This window comes from Sander lucioperca, chromosome 2, assembly GCF_008315115.2.
Source record: "Sander lucioperca isolate FBNREF2018 chromosome 2, SLUC_FBN_1.2, whole genome shotgun sequence".
NCBI lineage: Eukaryota > Metazoa > Chordata > Actinopteri > Perciformes > Percidae > Sander > Sander lucioperca.
In genome coordinates this window covers 42,216,290-42,235,331 of record NC_050174.1, presented here as the reverse complement: position 1 = coordinate 42,235,331, position 19,042 = coordinate 42,216,290, and the positions used below count along the sequence as shown (strand labels likewise).

The window sequence follows — 19,042 nt, the reverse complement described above, 5'->3', positions numbered from 1 at the left end:
TAACAATTCATTTTGGCAAATGTGACCGGCAGTCATAAAATACTAGTAGAAAAGGCAATTTGATCAATTCTAACAAACTTCCATTTTCACAAAATATTGAATAAGTCATTTAAATAAACTAGTGTACTATCAGGCAAAATCATGTACAAATTCATTCACAAATTAACCTTTTTACATTTATCCAAACAGCTGGGGGAAAATACAAACTAATGTGCACACATACACACAAACACAAACAAACAGCAGATAAACATTAGCAATGTGGCATGCAGTTAATAACACTAAGTATCTCATGACTGAGTACATCACCACCTGACAGAGGGCATTGTTGGATCAGTTGTTGTTTAACTAAAATCCCATTCAAATGTCAAAACATACTTATTGCAGTGCAGTCTATGATGATGAAGTCTATATGACTTATATTGTATAAGGTCAAACTTACTTTCATAATCTTTACATCCACTACTCTGCTGTGATGAAAAATGTAAAAAAACAAAACAAAAAAACAGGCACATTTACTATTACTGCTACACATTTGGTCATCCCATTCAAAATATCCAGACTTTTACAGTACACATAACACCAAGGCTTTAAATACAGAGTATAAGAACAACTAAATAATCACTGTTTCAAGTACAACATTTTTATTTTATTTAATCTGATTATTCTATGTGCAAAACACAAAACAATGCACTATTATATACAGTCTGTAACAAAAAACAAAACAAATACTTAGAACAATTTACCTGATCCAAGTATTCAAACAATCATGACATTTCAACATCTTCAAGAACTTACAGACTGGCGTGTGGGATAAGAGCAAATGCTCCAGTGGTCATTTTCCTTAAGACAGATCAAAGTGCTTGTGTGTATTGACAATCTAGGAGGATCCATCTATATTGAGGGCAGATGGATGAGGCAAGACAATACATTTGTAGAGCTCATTGCTACTTTTAACTCTGCAGAGCAGAAAGGCGTCGCTCAATACACTGCTTACCTGAGAACAGAGAGATTAAAAAGAATTAAGATTAGAATAAAATCTGGTCAAGACCTAGGCAAGATTACATGAGGAATTCATATGTGGTCTGATTCTAGCATATTAAACTACTATCTTGTGGTCTGTGTGTCACAGTGCTGCCACATACATTTATCGATGCTGTCAATGTCCTTCTGCTCTGTGATGATCCGGGACAGACCCTCCATCAGCAAAAGGGCTTTGTGGTAGCGCTGGACTGATGCTGTGCCATAGTGGAACATCTCATCTAGAGCAGCACATTGTACCTGAATGCAGTAAGAACACACACACATTAGGGCTAAAATAAAGATGCATGATGGATATATGCTGGATAGAACCTGATTTTAAGTGAATATCAACATCCCCTGCTGTGAGGTGAGCTCACCATGTGCACAGTGTGGCTGTAGATGAGCTTGTCTGCTGTAAGTCCATTGAAGCGGTCCATAAGCTTCTGTTTGTCAAGCAAGAAGGTCTGCAGGCGATGGTTGAGGGTGCGACAGTATGTCACACAGCTCTTGTACAATTCATTCAGCTTCCTGAGCACTGCACAAAAGGAAATGTAGTATGCAAATACATTTCATTATTCAGAGATAAACTGACCCTTGTCATCACGCTTTAACATGGAATGCCAATTTTCACTCAGTTAGACTACCTAGATGGATCACTGCTCTCTTCACAATTTTAATGCTTTCCATTTTTTAGACTATAACACCCAAAAGCTCTTGTTCTTCCTGAAGGACTACAAACATTTAACAGGCACCTTTCAATTCTACAAAAGCAGAGTGCTTAGTACTCAGAACCAGAGGTCACTGGTCTCACCTTGTTTGACTGTAGCAGAGGGGAGAAGTCGGCCTTGTTTGATAGTCTCTTTAGCGTTGTGCAGTGCTGATGACAGAAACTCTTCAGCTTTCATGTACAACACTAACTGCTCTGCATAGCTGGAATATGCACATGAGAAACAGCAGTCATTCCCAAGCAGATTTGTGAAGGAAGGGAGCTATTGTATATGAACATATATATACATACAGAAAATGTACAAAACCTCTCACCTCCATTCTTTACTCAGGAGGCTGATCTGATCCGTCACCAAGCTCTGCTCTAGAAAAGAAACATCAGGACTGCTGATGGCATCCAGCGCCGAGTCCTTGGAAGAAGCCAATTCCATGACACAGAGGACAAAAGCCAAAGTGAATCGCAGGTCACTCAGAGCATCTGTATGAGTCTGCTGTGAAAGGAACACATACTGTGAATACTGAAACTGTTAATGTGAAATCTAAAGTTGCATCTTCAGATGTACATTAATACTGTCAGTTCAAAACAACCTGGAGGGTTCACCTCACAGTATCGTGTCATAGTATTCGTCTGTACTAGAGCTGTATTTGGGCCTTAAAAGTTAGGCCCGACAAGGCCCGAGCCCGACAAGTACATTTTGATCGACAGCTTTTTACAAGCCCAAACCCGGTGTGGCCGGGTGTATGTCATTCCCCCTCTCTCTCCCCTTTCATGTCTTCATCTGTCCTGTGAAAACAAAGGCCTAAAAATGCCCCCCAAAAAAAATTAGCTTTAAAAGCCCAAACCCGTTTACAGCCCGACATTATTCAAATGTGTGCACGCACACAGCTCTTTTGCCTTTTGTCAAGAATGAGTAATTTATACATGTTTAACATCATTTATTCATGACTAACGTCGGCTATAGGCCACTTGGAAGTTGGAACAAAGAAATAAAATAAGTCCTCCAGAGGCCAGCCTCCGTTTCACCTCCTCAGCATCCATTTTCGCGCTGATCAAAAACGCGTCACCTTGGGCACCTGGGTAGCTCACCTGGTAGAGCAGGTGCCCATATATAGAGGTTACCTCCTCGATGCAGCGTCCGCAGGTTCGACTCCGCCCTGCGGCCCTTTGCTGCACTTCATTCCCCCTCTCTCTCCCCTTTCATGTCTTCAGCTGTCCTATACAAAATAAAGGCCTAAAATGCCCAAAAAAAGAATCTTTAAAAAAAAAAAAAAAACGCATCACCTGACTGCTCATTTACCGCGCAACCTGGAGCGCAAGCCCGAGCCTGTGTAAAATGATAGAAATTAAGACCAAACCCGACCGAACCCATCAGGTCCCGTCGGGTTCGGGCAAAGATCTTCAGCTCTAGTCTGTACCTCCATCAGTGTATCTTCTGGGAGCTCTGGAGGGTGAAAGACCAGACTGCTGTGTGGAGTCGCGTCCATGGCTTCAGTCTCACTGTTTCTACGGCTTCCTACCCGGAGAAGGCGACTGTTCCACGCTGAGTTAATGTAGCTGGGGGAGCCTGCATTTCAGACAACAACAAATACAGCTGAACCCTGAACAGCGGACATACGGGTAATGAAGAGAGCATGGGAGTGACTCTCTGATGACACGTTTTAGGCTTACAATAACAAGGTGGCTCTATTTTATGTGTTGTTTTATTATTATTTTGATTTCAAAGCTTGAATGTAGACAATCACAGTGTGTTCTTTTACATGCCCAATGTTCAAATTTTTTTGGGGCATTTTAGGCTCTCATTTATGTAGAGGTTTGCAGAGGAGCAAACCTCTACATATGGGCGCGTGCTCCACCAAGTGAGCTACCCAGGCGCCCGTTTAATTAAAATTTTACCTGGTTAACAAGGGCTCTCAGTGCTTGCGTTTTGCTTTAGATTATGTTAATTGGAAAACTACACCTTAACTCTAAACTGGAGAAAGTTCATAATACAAAAAATACACCCTCATTGGATCACTCAAAAATGTACTTAAGGGACTTCTCACAAACCTTCTACAACACAAGCTCAAATAGTGCACTCGACAGTAAGTCAATATTCATGTTAGAACATCTACCTGAGAACATCTTTGTGGTATCAGGAGGAGTGTCTCCTCTGGACAGAGAACCCATAGTGAAAATCGTAGGAGGTGGGCTGTCAGAGTATTGAAAGCCTCTATGACAACCAGTAGGTGGAGCTGTAGGAGAAAATAAGAGTTTAGGTCAAATGGCTAAGATGTCCTTGGGAAGTGTGCAGCTGGACTGCAGCCGAGTAAATGACATGGTCGTGGTCATAGCAGTAGATGCTTCAAAATATGCACTTTGTAACTTCTACATGTTGCAAACATCACACTTCACCTTGCCTGCTAATGATGTGTGTGTTTATTTCACAATAGTTACTGTGTTATATACACTATTACATAAAGCATTCCCTTTGCATGACTTTAAAGGGTAATTCAAAATGTGGCTGTAAAATATGTACCCATCTTTTCTAAAACTACAACAACAGCTACAAAGTCTTAAATACTGGTGAACAAAGACAAACAGTATCAGTAGAAAATTGGTCCTATTTGTTCCAACGGTACCTGCTGTATCCATGCTTTTCTCACAGTTGAGGCTCTCGTCGCTTCCCTCTTCAAAAAGGTGAGCTCCAAAGGCCGCCTTCAGTAGCATGTCAGACAGCTTGCCTGCACTCAGTGATCTGACATTTAATACAGCCACAGACACCATCGAGAGCATTAAATAATTTATCAGACAGCGTACAGTATCTTTTATACCGTGTGACATCTCTAGGTGCCAGATGGCACATTTTTATATGAATGAAGTCTTAAGTAGATGTGGATTAGTGAAATACACACATACAAATTCACATTTCAGTCCACTGTCACATGATTTTGCAGATTATAATATCATATAACAATAATTGTGATACTCATAATAATATATTGATAATAAACTGGTCAGACCTTTTAAAAGGCCCACTGTTATTGGCCGATTTCCTGACGAGGTGGGTCTGCGAAGCAGGACATGGGTCAAGGGATTGCAGGTCTAGGACTGTCCTGATTCGGTTTGGCATTCTTGAATGAACCCCCTGTTTAAAAGGAAATGACAGTTGAAAACATAATTGAAATACTAGCATGTATACTGTACAATTAGGCGATCAATTAGATTCTGCTGTGTGAGCTGCTTGTAGATAAAGTCTTTGCTCTCATAGAAAGTCACTTTTGCTGTTTTGAAGAGAGGTGAAACAAAATTACACCAGCTAATATTATTGTGTGCATTGTGAAAGAAATGCACATGATGGTGTGTATTAATATAGATGTTTTAGATGCTGACCTTGGGACTGGAGGCGTCCTGCATGTCAGGAGAGCCAGCGAGCAGTCCAGTTCTTGTGCTGAGCGGGAGAATCTGCTCTGAGGTCTTTGGGGTCATTCCCACTAGAGTGCAGAGTATTATAAAGATTAAACCGTTAAACCGTGAGTCAGGCAGAGGGGAATATGGGTACAGAGAAAATCTAATCGCAACACATCACCACAAAACAACTCCGGGAATGTACTGTACATGACATGTTTCAGATGGTGTAATTTTTGTTAACACCCAAATGGCTCTGGTGGCCAACAACAAGTGACATTGCACTGACAAATCTCCATGCAGTGTGTTAAGCTGTAGGAATGTGACCTAGAGAGTTGCTGTAGAAGAGCTCTGCTTAACAAACACTCCCTAAATAGGTGAAAAATTGAGGTGACTACCTAGTGGGGAGGACTGTAGTGGTCGGGCTCCTCCAACCCCTGGGGAGTTGAGGACAAATCCTGGACTTTGAGCTCTACAGCCTCCACATTGTGGGGAGCTGCTGCTAGCACAGCAAAGTGTGACCCTGGATGACATGAGATATAGTTAGAAAAAGACAGAAGAGAATGGGTAATAACAAGACACTGAGGTGGGGTGGGGGCAGAGATAAGACAAGTCAAGCGGCTGCACATGCCTGGTGGAGCCATGCATGCCGACAGGTTGCAGGTTCTGTTCAATACGCTGGTAGTTTTGGATTTGAGTTGGGACAGGAATGGGCACCGAGGGGCTGCATTTACGAACGATTGCAACAGGCTCGCTGCATGGATGAAAGAGGAAGCAAAGGAATTAGACACAAAGGAATGTCATTTTTTATAAATCAACTAAAAATAACAGTGGAATTCACAAAAAGTAAAAGCACATGTTCACAACCCATAATTTCTCATATTGGACATAATGAATAAAATGAATACAGATACTGTTAGATTTAAGCTCACACTCAACTTACTCATCTATCTCAGAACACTTTCATCTTTTACCAACCAAAATCTGAACCTGCCTGGCATTCTCTTACCTAACAGGCTTGGAGGGAGACTGTAGCAGCGGTGAGGGTGGAGGTGTCTTTCCTGCATTTCTGGGACCTCTCTCAGCCAGTAGTGAGCTCCTTAAAATTGATATTTGTTAGCTCTGTCTGCACATTGAAAAATATTTAATACCATTACTTTTGCTAAATATTTATGTTTTTGTACTAGAGGTGTTGAAATTAATCAAATAATCGATGCATCGAATCGTGGACGATGCTGCATCGATAATCGGCCGGGCCATAATCGATTATTTCTGTTTACAATTTAATGTGTTCCTAACAACCTTTCTGTTGACATATTCTGTTGTGTTTTGCACATTCAGGAAGTGCCATGTGCTCAGTGCTGTAGTTTTATGTATCCAATTTATTTAGTATTAGAGCACTGCAGAATGTTTTGTTTTTTAAGCTTGAAAAGCTATGAATTAAATATCCTATATGGCTTTAATAGAAAAATGTATTTGACGCATCGTGATGCATCGAGATATCGAATCGAATCGGGAGATCAGTGAAGATTCACACCTCTATTTTGTACATATCAAAAAAAGCATCATATTCAATCATATTCTTAGAATGTACTGGTACTGATTAACTGGCAAGATATTGTGCACTACTCACCCACTGTATATCAGGCAACTCTCAATGGGTGACCCAACTTCCACTTCACATGTGCACTCACCTACAAAGCAATAAAATAGAAATAGTCAGACTCCTTTTGCTGATGTGAAGACAAACCTGCACAATAAAAAAAGAATTACAGATATATATAGAGGGAGGTTTACATGTCTTACTTAGAAACTGGGCAGGCACCATGACATAGTCCTCTGTGTAAGATGAGGTGTTCCTACTGTCTTGATTGGCTATATCTTTCAGCAGGAAGCCGGGGGTGTCCTGTGTAGGGGAATACTGCGCTTTGGGCGGAAGTCGGTGCATTTCTCCATCGGAATGCTAAGAGAGTGTAAAATAAAGAACTGTTTAAATATCATAACTATGATAGATTACAAGAAAACTAATCAGTCCCTCCAGAAAAATGCGCGATGAAGCCATGATGAAACCGCAATTTTTGCAAGTTCCCGCAATTTCATCGCATAAAATTGCATAAATATCCCGCATATTCCATCGCATAAAATTGCATAAATATCCCGCATATTCCATCGCATTTTTTAAGAAAACGTGCCACATAATCAAGGATTTTTGCCCGCAACAATCACAAAAAAAGTTTTTCTGGAAGGACTGACTAATACGCTATGAGCTTACTGTTTTTATTTAAAAAGACACTACACATCATTGACCAAGTGATTTTGTTTTATAAAACTACTAAAGAAAGTTGAACACACTTGAGGAGAGGCCAGATGGGATGTGGAGGAGCTGCTTGAGGAACTGACCGAGCCTGAACTGGGGTAGGGGAGCACGGTAGCTGGAGAGCCTGTCAAGAAAACATACATAACACAAACATAAATGTGCTTGCATTAAGACCCCGGCTACAGCACCTTTATTTATTCTAAGCTGTACAGCAACAAATAAGATACAGTCCTTACATTTCTTTGTGGATGAGCTCGTCTCCAAGAAAGGATGGTGAAAAAACTCATCTGCAAATGCAAATATTTAAATGTAAGAGAGGCTTTTTTTTAAATGTAATTTGAAAAGCAGTTCTGAATGTTAAAAGGCAGAGGCTTACCAAAGCCGATCCGTTCTTTGTGGTTTCTCTGCAGCAGCCCCAACAGCAGGTGTCTTAGGTTGCTAGAAGTCTCCTTTGGGATGCTGGGAATAGAGGGGAAAACCATTAAGTGGGTTCATTTCTGCATGCAGCTTTATACAGTGTATGTGTATCCCACATGTTGATTTCATATTTATTTATTATATATATTCATATTTTAACTTGCTGCTTCAGTGTGTTCACTGGTTTTTGCATGATATATGTGGTCCTAAAATAAATAATATTTAGGTCACTTGTGTTTCATAAGCTCAGAGAAAATGAGTGAATTTTTCATCTAATTTGCGGCTTCAGTGCAAAACCTCTCAGGCTATCATGACACAGACAGTGGGTGTGTGTGTGTGTGTGTGTGTGTGTGTGTGTGTGTGTGTGTGTGTGTGTTTACGTCTGTGTGGAGCTATGTTAAGTCATGTGGAAAATGTTGTGCTGTGTAGGTCACTAGCTGGCAGCTTGAAACAGATTATATATAGAATGACAAGAAAACAACAAACATGCCTCCTTACACTGCGTCTTATCAAGCGGCTTTATCACTGCAAAAGACAAGCATGGCTACGAAACAAACACAGGCTGGCAAAGTGTTCATGAAAACAGTGGGAGAACAAATTTATAAATCCCTTTGAACCCTTTCCAGGTCCAAGTTCTGAGCATGAAGGATTCAGTGTTCAAAATGACTTTAAATAGCCAGGAGAACTGATTGTAAGGGCATTTGTCAAATGATATCAAGTCAGATAAATAGAGTTTCACGTTTGCGACAGCACCTCATGTAGAGACATACCTGTATATCATAGGCAGGACACTCGATTTAGCATCATACATTTGTTAGAATTTTTAAATATCAACTGTGTGAGAGTGGCTGATAGAGAAAGTTCTCGATGATCAGCCGTCAGGAGACTGTATACGTTTCTTGCGCATACAGACTATTTTTAGTGGTGGTATGGGCTTTATTGAGTGCTAATTACCCATATGTGTGTACATGTGCCTGTGTGTGCTCTTGCATGTGGTTTGGAAACTGTCCGTGTGCACTCCAAACATCATTCACATACACACATCATCCATCAGCAAATTGAGTGCAGAGAGGACAGATCTCCCTGTAAAACACTGTTTACACCCTCCTCCTATCATCTTCCTGTGCGTATTGTGTGTGTACAGTATAGAAGTGTGTTGGCGTGGGGATCATCCACTAACCTGGGTAGGAGGGTCCTGTTGCTTTCATAAAACAAACGGAGCTCTTGCGGGGTGCTGGCCTACACACACACACACACACACACACACACACACACACAACATGAATTACATTTGAAAATGACTGCTCACATGCACTCATATAAACATATGCAAATGAATGCACCTGCATCCTTACAAACATGCATTTGAATAAATAATAGTGGATAGTGGAAGCTATTTATTTGACTACATCATTACAAATATAAAAAAATAGTTATGCCAAAGAGCATATAATCCAAATATAAATAATGTGTGGGTGTTTGATGATCCCATCAAGGGCAAAGTGGAATGCTTAGAGATGCCAGATAAGTAAACATCAGCAGTAGCAGCAGCAGCAGCTAACTGACCCTGACCCTTGGATTTATCTAAACTAACAGACCTGCCTGACAGAAATAGAAGTCAATCTTCCCTCTCATTCTCAGGGAAAATGCATTCAAAGAAAATGAACATAAATAACCTCAATAGGTGCAAAAGGTCAAACAATGAAACAGAATAGAGGTGCAACGATGAATCGATGAATCGATTAGTTGTCAACTATTAAATTAATCGCCAACTATTTTGATAATCGATTAATCGTTTGAGTCATTTTTTTATTAAAAAAAAAATACGATTTCTCTGATTCCAGCTTGTTAAATGTGAATATCTTCTAGTTTCTTCTCTCCTTTGTGACAGTAAACTGAATATCTTTGAGTTTTGGACAAAACAAGACATTTGAGGACGTCCTCTTAGGCTTTGGGAAACACTGATCCACATTTTTCACCATGTTTTGACATTTTTATAGATCAAACAACTAATCGATTAAATTAATCGAGAAAATAATCGACAGATTAATCGACTATGAAAACAGTCGTTAGTTGCAGCCCTAAAACAGAATGCTTCTTCTTCTTCAACTGATCATATATGGGGATAGAAATGGACTTCAGACAAAGAAGGGACCAAAAACGAGACAAAACATTAGCATGTGTCTCTATACATATTTCACAACTGAGCTTGCATTCTGCAAATTCAAAAACAGTTCAACAGTGTCATCTGAGCAGCCACGTAAACAGGAGAAAGTACTACCCAGGGCTGTGAAGCAATATTTGCTTTGGGTTGGGAGAAATGGCGCTCAGCCATTTCCTCCATGCTCCCCGCCCCCCATCTGTAAACAAGGTGCTTTCCTAACAAGTAGTCAAGCTGTTCCAGCATTTTCCAACTACTAACACTGGAGATCAGGGAGAGTGTCACCGAGAAGGCAGGTGTTTTTTAATGTTGCAATGTGGATCCTGTTTCTCTGTGTTGTAAAAGGGATGCATCGTGTTCAGTTTTGTGTTGACAATAATGAGTCTGCCCTTTCTAGGACGGGAGCATTTGTTGGCAAATTGCTAAATTCATTTACGTAAACACCTAAAAAAGATTGATGTTACAGTTTTTGTATCTGCATGTGTGTGTGCATGTGTGCGCTTTTAAGTGCCACTTACGTAAAATGGTGCCTTTCCAGTAAGACACTGGTAGACAATAGTACCTATGCTCCACAGATCAGCCTTGGCATCATAGTTCTGGGACATGATGACCTCAGGAGCCTGTGTCAGACAAACACAGCTTACAGCTTAGGGACACAGTGACCGTACACCTTGTTGGCGCATAAAAGTAAGAGACCTTAATACTCACCATGTACATAGGAGAGCCACACAGTGTGGCCGCCATAGTGTTTGTCTGGAGATGACGTGCAAACCCAAAGTCAGCTGTAGGGTGAGAGAAATAAGGTGAGGGTCATACACGTGTGTGTGTGTGTGTGTGTGTGTGTGTGTGTGTGTGTGTGTGTGTGTGTGTGTGTGTGTGTGTGTGTATGTGGGTGTGCAGTTAGAAATGAACTAACTTCACCATCAACCAATGCATTTTCACAGACATACTGTACATTTACTTCTTCTAAGTCCGCATTCACACAGCCTGCGTCGGCCCTCAGACGGTGCGGAAAAAGCGCAGGTCTTTGCATTCATTTTAAATGGTGGCAGCGCAAGACGGAAGAAAAACACAACGGCCTGCTGCGAAAAGTTGAGACTGACTCAACTTTTGGAGAAACAAGCCCGAAACGAGGGGGTCTAAAGAACACAACAGGAAATCACACAAATGGGCCGTTTCAGGGACACTCCCACCATCGCACAACCCTGCGACCAATCGCCGGATCGCTTTTTTTTTGGTCGGAAAGCAGCATAATACTCTGCAAAGTGAAGTCATTACCTATCTTAAGGCATGTATTGATGGTAGTGGACCTGCGCCCCTCTGGGTGGCAGAGCAAGATGTTCTGGGGTTTGAGGTCTCTGTGGAGGATGCCTTTGCTCTGCAGGACCGTCATGGCCTGACCGATCTGCTGCAGGAATACTCGGATGGTGTCCTCACTTAACGTGCCCTTAGCTGAGGGTCAGAGGGATGAAATACATAAGATGATCTAGGAGGAAGTTAGCATGTTAGTAAACTGAAGGTTTATCATATTGCATGGTATGTAGATACACACTGTCGGCATTTAATCCCAGCATGTTGGCCCCGCTCAAGTGCCATAAGCACAAATGTTTACTGCCGATATAGCATCTGAAATGTGAATATGTTCGGCAATTTGAGGACGTCAGCTTTGGTTTTGAGAAAATTGTGATGGAAATGACTAATTAGGAAAATAATCAAGAAATTAATTATAATGAAAATAATTGTTAGTTGCAGTCCTTGATCTTACTTAACATTTGAGTTACTTTGTTTTTACACTCTCACCAGGAACTACAATATAATATATGGTGAAGATGCTCTACTCTTATCACATCAGCGGCACTGCTGTCACACTTCGTGGAAGAGAATTTTGTTTACGATGGGGGCTTCATTTGGATATTAACGTCAAGGCTGTCGGACATGCTAGCACCCCCCCCACAGCCTCTTCCCAGTATATTCAGTATTTCTAGCTGCAGTGTTTTTCCATCGGAGCACAGGGGATAAGTGATTGGCAGATGGGTGAGGTCATGTGGGTGCTCTGTGAACCTTGCCAAGAGTGACTGAGTGTTGTGCCGCAAATAGCTGGATATGTCTCCTTGGCAGGGACACTGAATGAACAAGTCTACAAAATAGGAGACGCTGGCAAGGTGACAGAATTAGACCAATGATCCATATTAGTGTTCGAATAGACACCAGCGAGGTAAATTCAGCCTGAGAAAAATCCCTCAGCTGCGTCATTATATTTTGGAGCAGGTTTTGAAACTTGAGGCAGGGGACATTTTCAGTGTATAGCCTATTGAGAAATGTTTTTTTTGTTTTGTTTTTTTTGTATTCTGAGAATTCAAACTTCAAACAAAAAAAAAAAGAAAATCACAAAACTGAAAAATAAAAACTGGGAGTTATTTTGGCCACTCATTTTGTACTGGTTTCTACATCATTTATATGGAAAAACCTTGGGGGAAAAAAAAGAACTTTAGGGGTAGTTTAATTAATTACTTTAATTTGATCTGTGTTAAGCACTTGGGAGTATTAGTAATCATTTACCCACTGACCTGTTGGAACCTTAAACCTGAATTCTATGGTTGTTCTGCTCTGCCTCCTCAAAATCCTATTATTTCACTGAAAAAGCTTCTTAAAGCCTCTTAAAAGCCAAACTGACCTGCCAGTGCAACAGTAAGCTGCTCCAAACATGTTTACAGATAACAAACTGTAAATGTGATCCTCTAATTCAACACAGAGGAGTGTGAATGTCCTCTTTTTTGCTTTGAACACAGTTCAAACAGAAAACTGTACAGTAGTGAGACCTGAGCTAAATTAAGCGCTACAGGATGTAGCAAACTTACAGTGAAGGTACTCTGCCAGGTCGCCTCCATTGCAGTACTGAAAAGTTGAGACAGACGAGTCTTAATAGAAGCTTTGATAATGCTGCCTTGTTAGTGAACGTGATTCATTTTCATTTCCACGGACCATTCATATTTCTAACACGACTCACCTCCATGACGAGGTACACACATCCTCCCATTTCCTGTTGAGAAAACCAGATAAATGCTTATTATTATTTTCAAAAAATACAGTAACTGGAATAAACTTATGTTGAGAATCGGACTGAAAGTGTGAAAAACACAAATCACATTTATTTCACGTAGAGAGATGGGGAATTATGAATCCATCAATGTCTTAGCAGCTGTACACCAGGTTGCGCAACAAGTGACACCAGCTCACTTCTTAGACCGTGTTGACTCTGTTTTGGCCTGTAATCGGCTGCGCTTCTAGAAATTCTGGGCCCAGTGACAACAGTTAACTCAGGGCCTGAAACTGTACCCCATCATGGCCCCTGTCCAACCCCCCTGAATCTTTTAGGACCCATCCCAAATTAGGCGCTCTGCTTCATTGCCATTGAAAAAGTCACAGAGTTTTGAGGTGACACGGGCTGGGGCAAAAGGGTGAGAAGTTTAGGGTGTCAGTCCCACATGATTTAAGTAATGAGTGGGGGAGCAAATTGCCTCTTTTCTTTGTCTTTTATATCAAGTTATAGCTAGTAGAGTCTGTGTATTAAAGAAACCTAAGAAGTGTTTACCACGCATACTTTTGTATTAATAACACCCTGTCTATTACTATGCAGTAAGTATCACTTTACCAGATAATAGAGGGAGCAGGTTGTGCCGATGCCAGGTAAATAAACACATTGCGGTCCACAAAGGGCTCCTGCAGCCTGACTTCAAATGTATCATCTAAAGTCGTTAGTCTTGCATGCTGGTGCCTGTCTGCTGTGAGACTCTACTCAGACTCTGTGTTTTATAAGCCATTGTTTAACCGGCTGCACCCTGCCATCTGTCAGGAATAGTGAGAGATCAGCTCACCCTAGTCTGGTGTCTGCCAGGTGTCAGTAAGGTGAGAGGAGGAAAGCGCACACACACTCACAAACTCACATCTAAGCAAATGGTTAATTGCATGTGCTGTGTGTGTCCTCTTTAAAAGTTTAAGGATATTCATTTAGTCTATGGCACACAGTGAAACAATATCAATATCATGCTAATAAATCGGTCATCCACCCAGTTTTCAGTCTTTTAGAATAATGCGTTTGAAGAAAGAAAACTTCCATTTAATATAAACTACAGATCCAGTTCCAGTTCAGGTCACTGAGGTCACTAGTAGAACCATGAAAAACTACAACATCCGATATCCAAGTCTGTATCACACGGACCGGTGACGCTCAATGTTGCGCCAACATGTCAACATTTGCAACATGTGCAACATGTGGCAGCAAAGTCCCCAGTACTGCACCTGTGTATTGCTGTGTGGTTACTCAGCATTATGTCTGTGATTGATGTGTGTGACAGGTGAGAGGGGAAAAGAGAAGACAAACCATGTTTACCTGATAGTCAAGTAGTCTGACAATGTTCTCATGTTTGAGTTCCTAGAGGAGGTGGGGGGGGGGGGATAGGGGGATATGAGTTAAAAAGGCACACAGAGAGACTGACACAGGATGTGTGGCAACATAAAAAGTCAACTTTAGTACCTTCAATATTTTGATTTCTTTACCAAGCAGAGACTGAGATTTGGCCAAGTTTTTCTTGTTGATACATTTCACAGCAACTACCCAGTCACGTTTCTTGAAAAGTAAAATAAAAGCAGGATATAAATACACCAGACTTACATTTATCAAGACAAAGACAAGACAAATTTGTCTCAGATGTAAAACGTACCTCTTTATGTCTGCCTTTGAACACAACCGCAAAGGCACCGTGACCAATCAGGTCTTTCCTGTTGAACTCAAACTTCCCAACAGACTCCATGGATAATAACAATAAAAATGCGTTCAAGTATCAAGAGGTAGACTCTCCAACTGAAAAAGACATACAGTCCCACGACTCTTCCCTCGTGCCGGTAAATCCCATATCATTGATGGAAAATACTGTCTTCACACGTGACAAGCTTCATACTCGGAAGAAAATATCGATGACAACATTAAGAAGTTTCTGTCAACACAAAAAGTAAAAAAAACAACTGTGTCACAAAATATTAGCAACCCGTTGTGCCTTTTAACGATTCAAATGAGTCCCTGTTACTTTTCTAGAACCGGTAGAAGTTAAAAGCTCACGTTAGTGTTGTAAACGCTGTTTGTTTTTAGGCACTGAGCTCAGATATTATCGTCTTACTCACCTTTCTACCCATGCGCTGCCAGTTATTCATATCTCACTGCGAGCATGCGCAAACAGACAAGCAGAGGTTTGATGCTGACGCCTTCATGGACAACTCGTAAACTCGTAATTCAATCACTTAATTTGGCTAGGATTTACGTTTAAACGCTGTATCAAGAAGCAGCCATTTTACAAAAGTAGCTACTGTCATGGTTGCTGGTGTTTTTATTTTAGGTGTCAAGCAGCAACGATTTTTTTATACGCTGGTATGCTATGGTATTTCCATCAGTCAACAATGATAACACTCAAATTAAACAAAGATTACCGAAATATTCAAAAACATAAACTGTATTCCACATACAATAAAATACATCACGTTCACTATCTCTACTCCACCACCTTAACATATTCACGCACAGACACACAAGGCCCGAGTGATAAGAGATCCCTTCCTAATGTGCTTCTAATGTAAGTGAAGGGACACAAAATCCACAGTTCGTGTTATGTATATATTCCAACATTTATCTGAAGCGAATATGAGGCTTCACCACTCTGAGTTAATCAAATCAAGTGGAAAGTTACTAGTCCTGTTTTCTTGAGGTTCAGTGGAAGGATAGTAACACAAAGAGAGAATTTTGTTCTAAGACTAGAACTTTGGAAGATACCCACTTGATTTGTCTAATTTGGACTGCTGAAGCCTCATATGATCTTCAGATAAACTTTGGAATGTAGTCCACATGAACAGGATGAATGATTACAGCAAGCAACTTGTTTCAATGTACATATACCTAACTGTTTGAAGACATACATGGGACATTGTGAACCTTTCCTTTAACACTTCTCTCATCTAGTTGGTTGCATAATGCAGGATGGCTCCATATCAGTCACATTGACAGCAACTTTCAGGTTTGGGTATTCTTCAATGCCATCCTTACCAAAAACTGATTAATAATCATGTAAATCACAGTTACAAACATGCACGCACGCACGCACGCACTCACACACACACACACACACACACACACACACACACACACACACACACACACACACACACACACACACACACACACACACACACAGCCTATCTTATTCTTTCTGTTGCTTTATTTTTCAAAGCATTGTATTCTGTGTGTTTGTGTATCCACCAAACGCTTAAGTGTTAAATAATACAAATGTGAACATGTTAAAAATCATGTAATAAAGACAGAAAAATGATGGTGATTTGTTGTCATAAACGATTTTATAATAAAGATAATTGGAAGCACAAACCATAGTACCATAAGACAACAATCATTAAAGGCCATACAAGCATATTGAAATATCTAAGTTTTGACATGAAAAGTGAGCGCAGAGTGACTTACAGTAAAGGAAACCTAATGTTGGTACAGTGTAAGATCAATGACATTATAAATGATGTCATCTCCCTCTATTCTCACAGTATTTTAAGAAATAAAAGCAACAACCTTGTAAAGTCCCTCTGTTGTAGAACATATTTTCATTGTACAAAAATGTAAGAAAATTGGAAAGAAATTTGCAACAGAAATCGCTAAAGACAACATAAACTTCACAGAATTGTGTCCAAAACACAGCCAGTATTCACGATTCCTCAAAAAGCATAACATACTGCAGCTTACTAAGATGTGAGGTACTGCAAATATACCAGTTCATTTTGAAAGGGAAAACATACAAATAGACACAGAATTTAACATGACAACATGCTGATTGTTGAGCTGTGAGACTTGGCAGAAGACATGATAGAGAACTCAGAATCACAAAATAAATAAATACATTATATCAGATTTACATAAGGTCGAATGCACTGCTGCTTCAGCCATTGTTATCATGCAGTTGTTGTGTCCCCAACATTGGGTTAAAGCTGTATGAATCAGGTGAATCTTGGAGAAGTTAATTCAGGAAAAATAAGCTAATTTGTCCTTTGTGATGGTGATGTGGACGCGCCGACAGTTTTGTTGTCATTACTTAGAATTCCTCATGGGGGCGGCAGAAACTACGCACTATAGCTTTAAGGCATAAATCTAACACAACATTTAAGGAAAATATACAGCTTTCCTTAGTATTTTTTTTAACCAGCTGCTGGCGGTGGCTTCATATTGACTAAACAGACATGACAGTGGTGTCAGTCTTTTCATCTAACTTTCAGCAAGAAAGCAAATAAGCATCAGTTAAATAAACTCTTGCTAATTACTAAATCAACTGCAATATACAGATGTCAGATGGAATCTAGAAGCTCCACCACACAGATCATTGATGCTAGACCCTGAACTACACTCCTGGATGTCAAGACTCACACTGATGTCCTCAGAAATCCCTGCTCTTGTTTTTGGGAACACAATATGTTTTTATGAGATAATAATAAGGCACAGTCCTTAGAGTCTGTTTGTCTTTAAAAGGTGAAGCTATTATTCAGCTACACAACACCTCCATTGGTACAGTATCACTTTCACTTGAGCAGATGAGTGTCTGATTCATTACGTAACACAGTGGGAGAATACTCTGGCCAGTGTTTGTCATTCTACACTAGTGAGCTTCAGACTGCTCTCCTGTCATGGACAGAAATGGTTCTACACGGCGGAGAGGTCGATACGATTAGCCGAGTTGCTGCTTTTGTCCCATGTGTTCATCTTGGTGGGAGTCACGCCCTCCTTGTTTCCATTCATCTAGAGGATGGGAAGTAAAATGTTAGACTCAGTAGGCAGTTAAGAGTTGAGCAGCTCGTTTTTGTTTGAGCAAATCTTTAACACCAGCAGCACTCACAATGTCAGAGTTGAATGGCTTCACATTGATGTTTCGGATGGAACTGCTGGTAAGAGACCACACCTTGGTTTTGTGTTTGAAAGCAGCTCTGACCTACAGAAAGATGCACAGCCATATCAGACAATGGTGACAAATGTCAGGCAGAATACCTCTTATCACCCTAAATCAGAAATTGGGGCTGCAGCAGAGAACATCGTCCCTTCCCTGCTAATTAGAATACATAACATTAATTGATGGTTTAGCATGTGTGCAATTTTCTCCCACAAGACGTGACAAATCAAAACATTAAAACACACATCTGATATGTTTAGCACCATACCTCAGAGTTGAGAAGACAGTGAAACAAGAAGACAAAGAACCCCTAAAGAAAAAGGAAAAAAATGTCAACTTTAGCATAATTTTCACAAATGGCTGCAAACATTTTGGAAAAGAAAAAGTCCCGTAGTGAGGAACCTACTTGTAACGAGTTGAATACAGCAAAAATATACAGGAATGGCAGAGAGTGTGTGTTGACAGCGAGAACGCCAAAGATCCAGGAAATGCCGAGTATAGGCAGGAGCACAGCCACCGCCTTCACAGTCAGCCTAGAAACAAAGCAAGAGACAACCATGTTTAAATGATTAGCTTGTAATAAGAGAACAATAAGCACTGGTCTGATCGTGAAAACAAATAAACTCACTTGACTGCGTTGGCGTCTCCATGAACCTTGTAGCTCTCTCCGCTGATTCGAGATATGATCCTGGTCACGGATATCAGAATGCCAATGTTCACCTGGAAATCAGAAAGGATGTGGAATACATTTAACAATATTATTTTGTTTCTTTCCTCCTCGAATAGAATATACGTCTGCAATGAATATAGATTAAATTGTAGACTGTAGCAAATTAGGAACTGTAAAAAATGACAAATGCTAATTTGTTGTCTCACCACAATGACAAAAAGAGCGGGTGCCACAAATGCCCAGATGGCTCCATTCGTCAGTGACAGCCAACAGCTGAGAAAGCAAGGACAAGAGGCAAGGGTAAAAAAGAATAAAATGCTATAATGCTGTTATGTAAATCTGGAATGACATGTGTAGT

General features: G+C 40.5%; 2 protein-coding genes across 6 annotated transcripts in view; both read right to left on the bottom strand.

Moving 5' to 3' along the window:
* Window positions 1-89: 89 nt before the first annotated feature.
* ulk1a (unc-51 like autophagy activating kinase 1a) lies at window positions 90-15,259 on the bottom strand. Of its 3 annotated transcripts, XM_031300739.2 has the most exons (28): window positions 15,208-15,259; window positions 14,751-15,023; window positions 14,564-14,656; window positions 14,420-14,461; window positions 13,037-13,069; window positions 12,888-12,924; window positions 11,308-11,481; window positions 10,738-10,811; window positions 10,548-10,649; window positions 9,049-9,107; window positions 7,828-7,910; window positions 7,688-7,738; window positions 7,487-7,575; window positions 6,941-7,097; window positions 6,768-6,828; window positions 6,144-6,233; window positions 5,766-5,888; window positions 5,533-5,657; window positions 5,120-5,220; window positions 4,747-4,874; window positions 4,369-4,487; window positions 3,862-3,981; window positions 3,166-3,314; window positions 2,065-2,240; window positions 1,835-1,953; window positions 1,401-1,558; window positions 1,146-1,281; window positions 90-997 (listed from the first exon to the last, which is right to left on the bottom strand). In XM_031300739.2, the coding sequence occupies exons 2-28, from the start codon at window positions 14,838-14,840 to the stop codon at window positions 954-956; spliced, it is 2,733 nt and encodes a 910-aa protein (XP_031156599.1). In that variant the 5' UTR covers window positions 14,841-15,023; window positions 15,208-15,259; the 3' UTR covers window positions 90-953. The 3 variants fall into 3 exon arrangements, with proteins under 3 accessions (XP_031156599.1, XP_031156598.1, XP_031156600.1); XM_031300738.1 differs by lacking the exon at window positions 15,208-15,259 and having other exon boundaries at window positions 14,751-15,199; XM_031300740.1 differs by lacking the exon at window positions 15,208-15,259 and having other exon boundaries at window positions 4,369-4,484; window positions 4,750-4,874; window positions 14,751-15,199.
* A 1,147-nt stretch (window positions 15,260-16,406) lies between these two features.
* adgrd1 (adhesion G protein-coupled receptor D1) overlaps window positions 16,407-19,042 on the bottom strand; it is a 34,764-nt gene continuing 32,128 nt past the window's right edge. For all 3 annotated transcript variants that reach the window (XM_031300731.2, XM_031300730.2, XM_031300732.2), the window contains 6 exons: window positions 18,891-18,957; window positions 18,643-18,734; window positions 18,421-18,547; window positions 18,283-18,324; window positions 17,964-18,056; window positions 16,407-17,866 (listed from right to left, as the gene is read on the bottom strand). In XM_031300731.2, coding sequence (XP_031156591.1) covers window positions 17,771-17,866; window positions 17,964-18,056; window positions 18,283-18,324; window positions 18,421-18,547; window positions 18,643-18,734; window positions 18,891-18,957 — 517 coding nt within the window. In that variant the 3' untranslated portion in view covers window positions 16,407-17,770. The remainder of the gene's footprint in view (window positions 17,867-17,963; window positions 18,057-18,282; window positions 18,325-18,420; window positions 18,548-18,642; window positions 18,735-18,890; window positions 18,958-19,042) is intronic.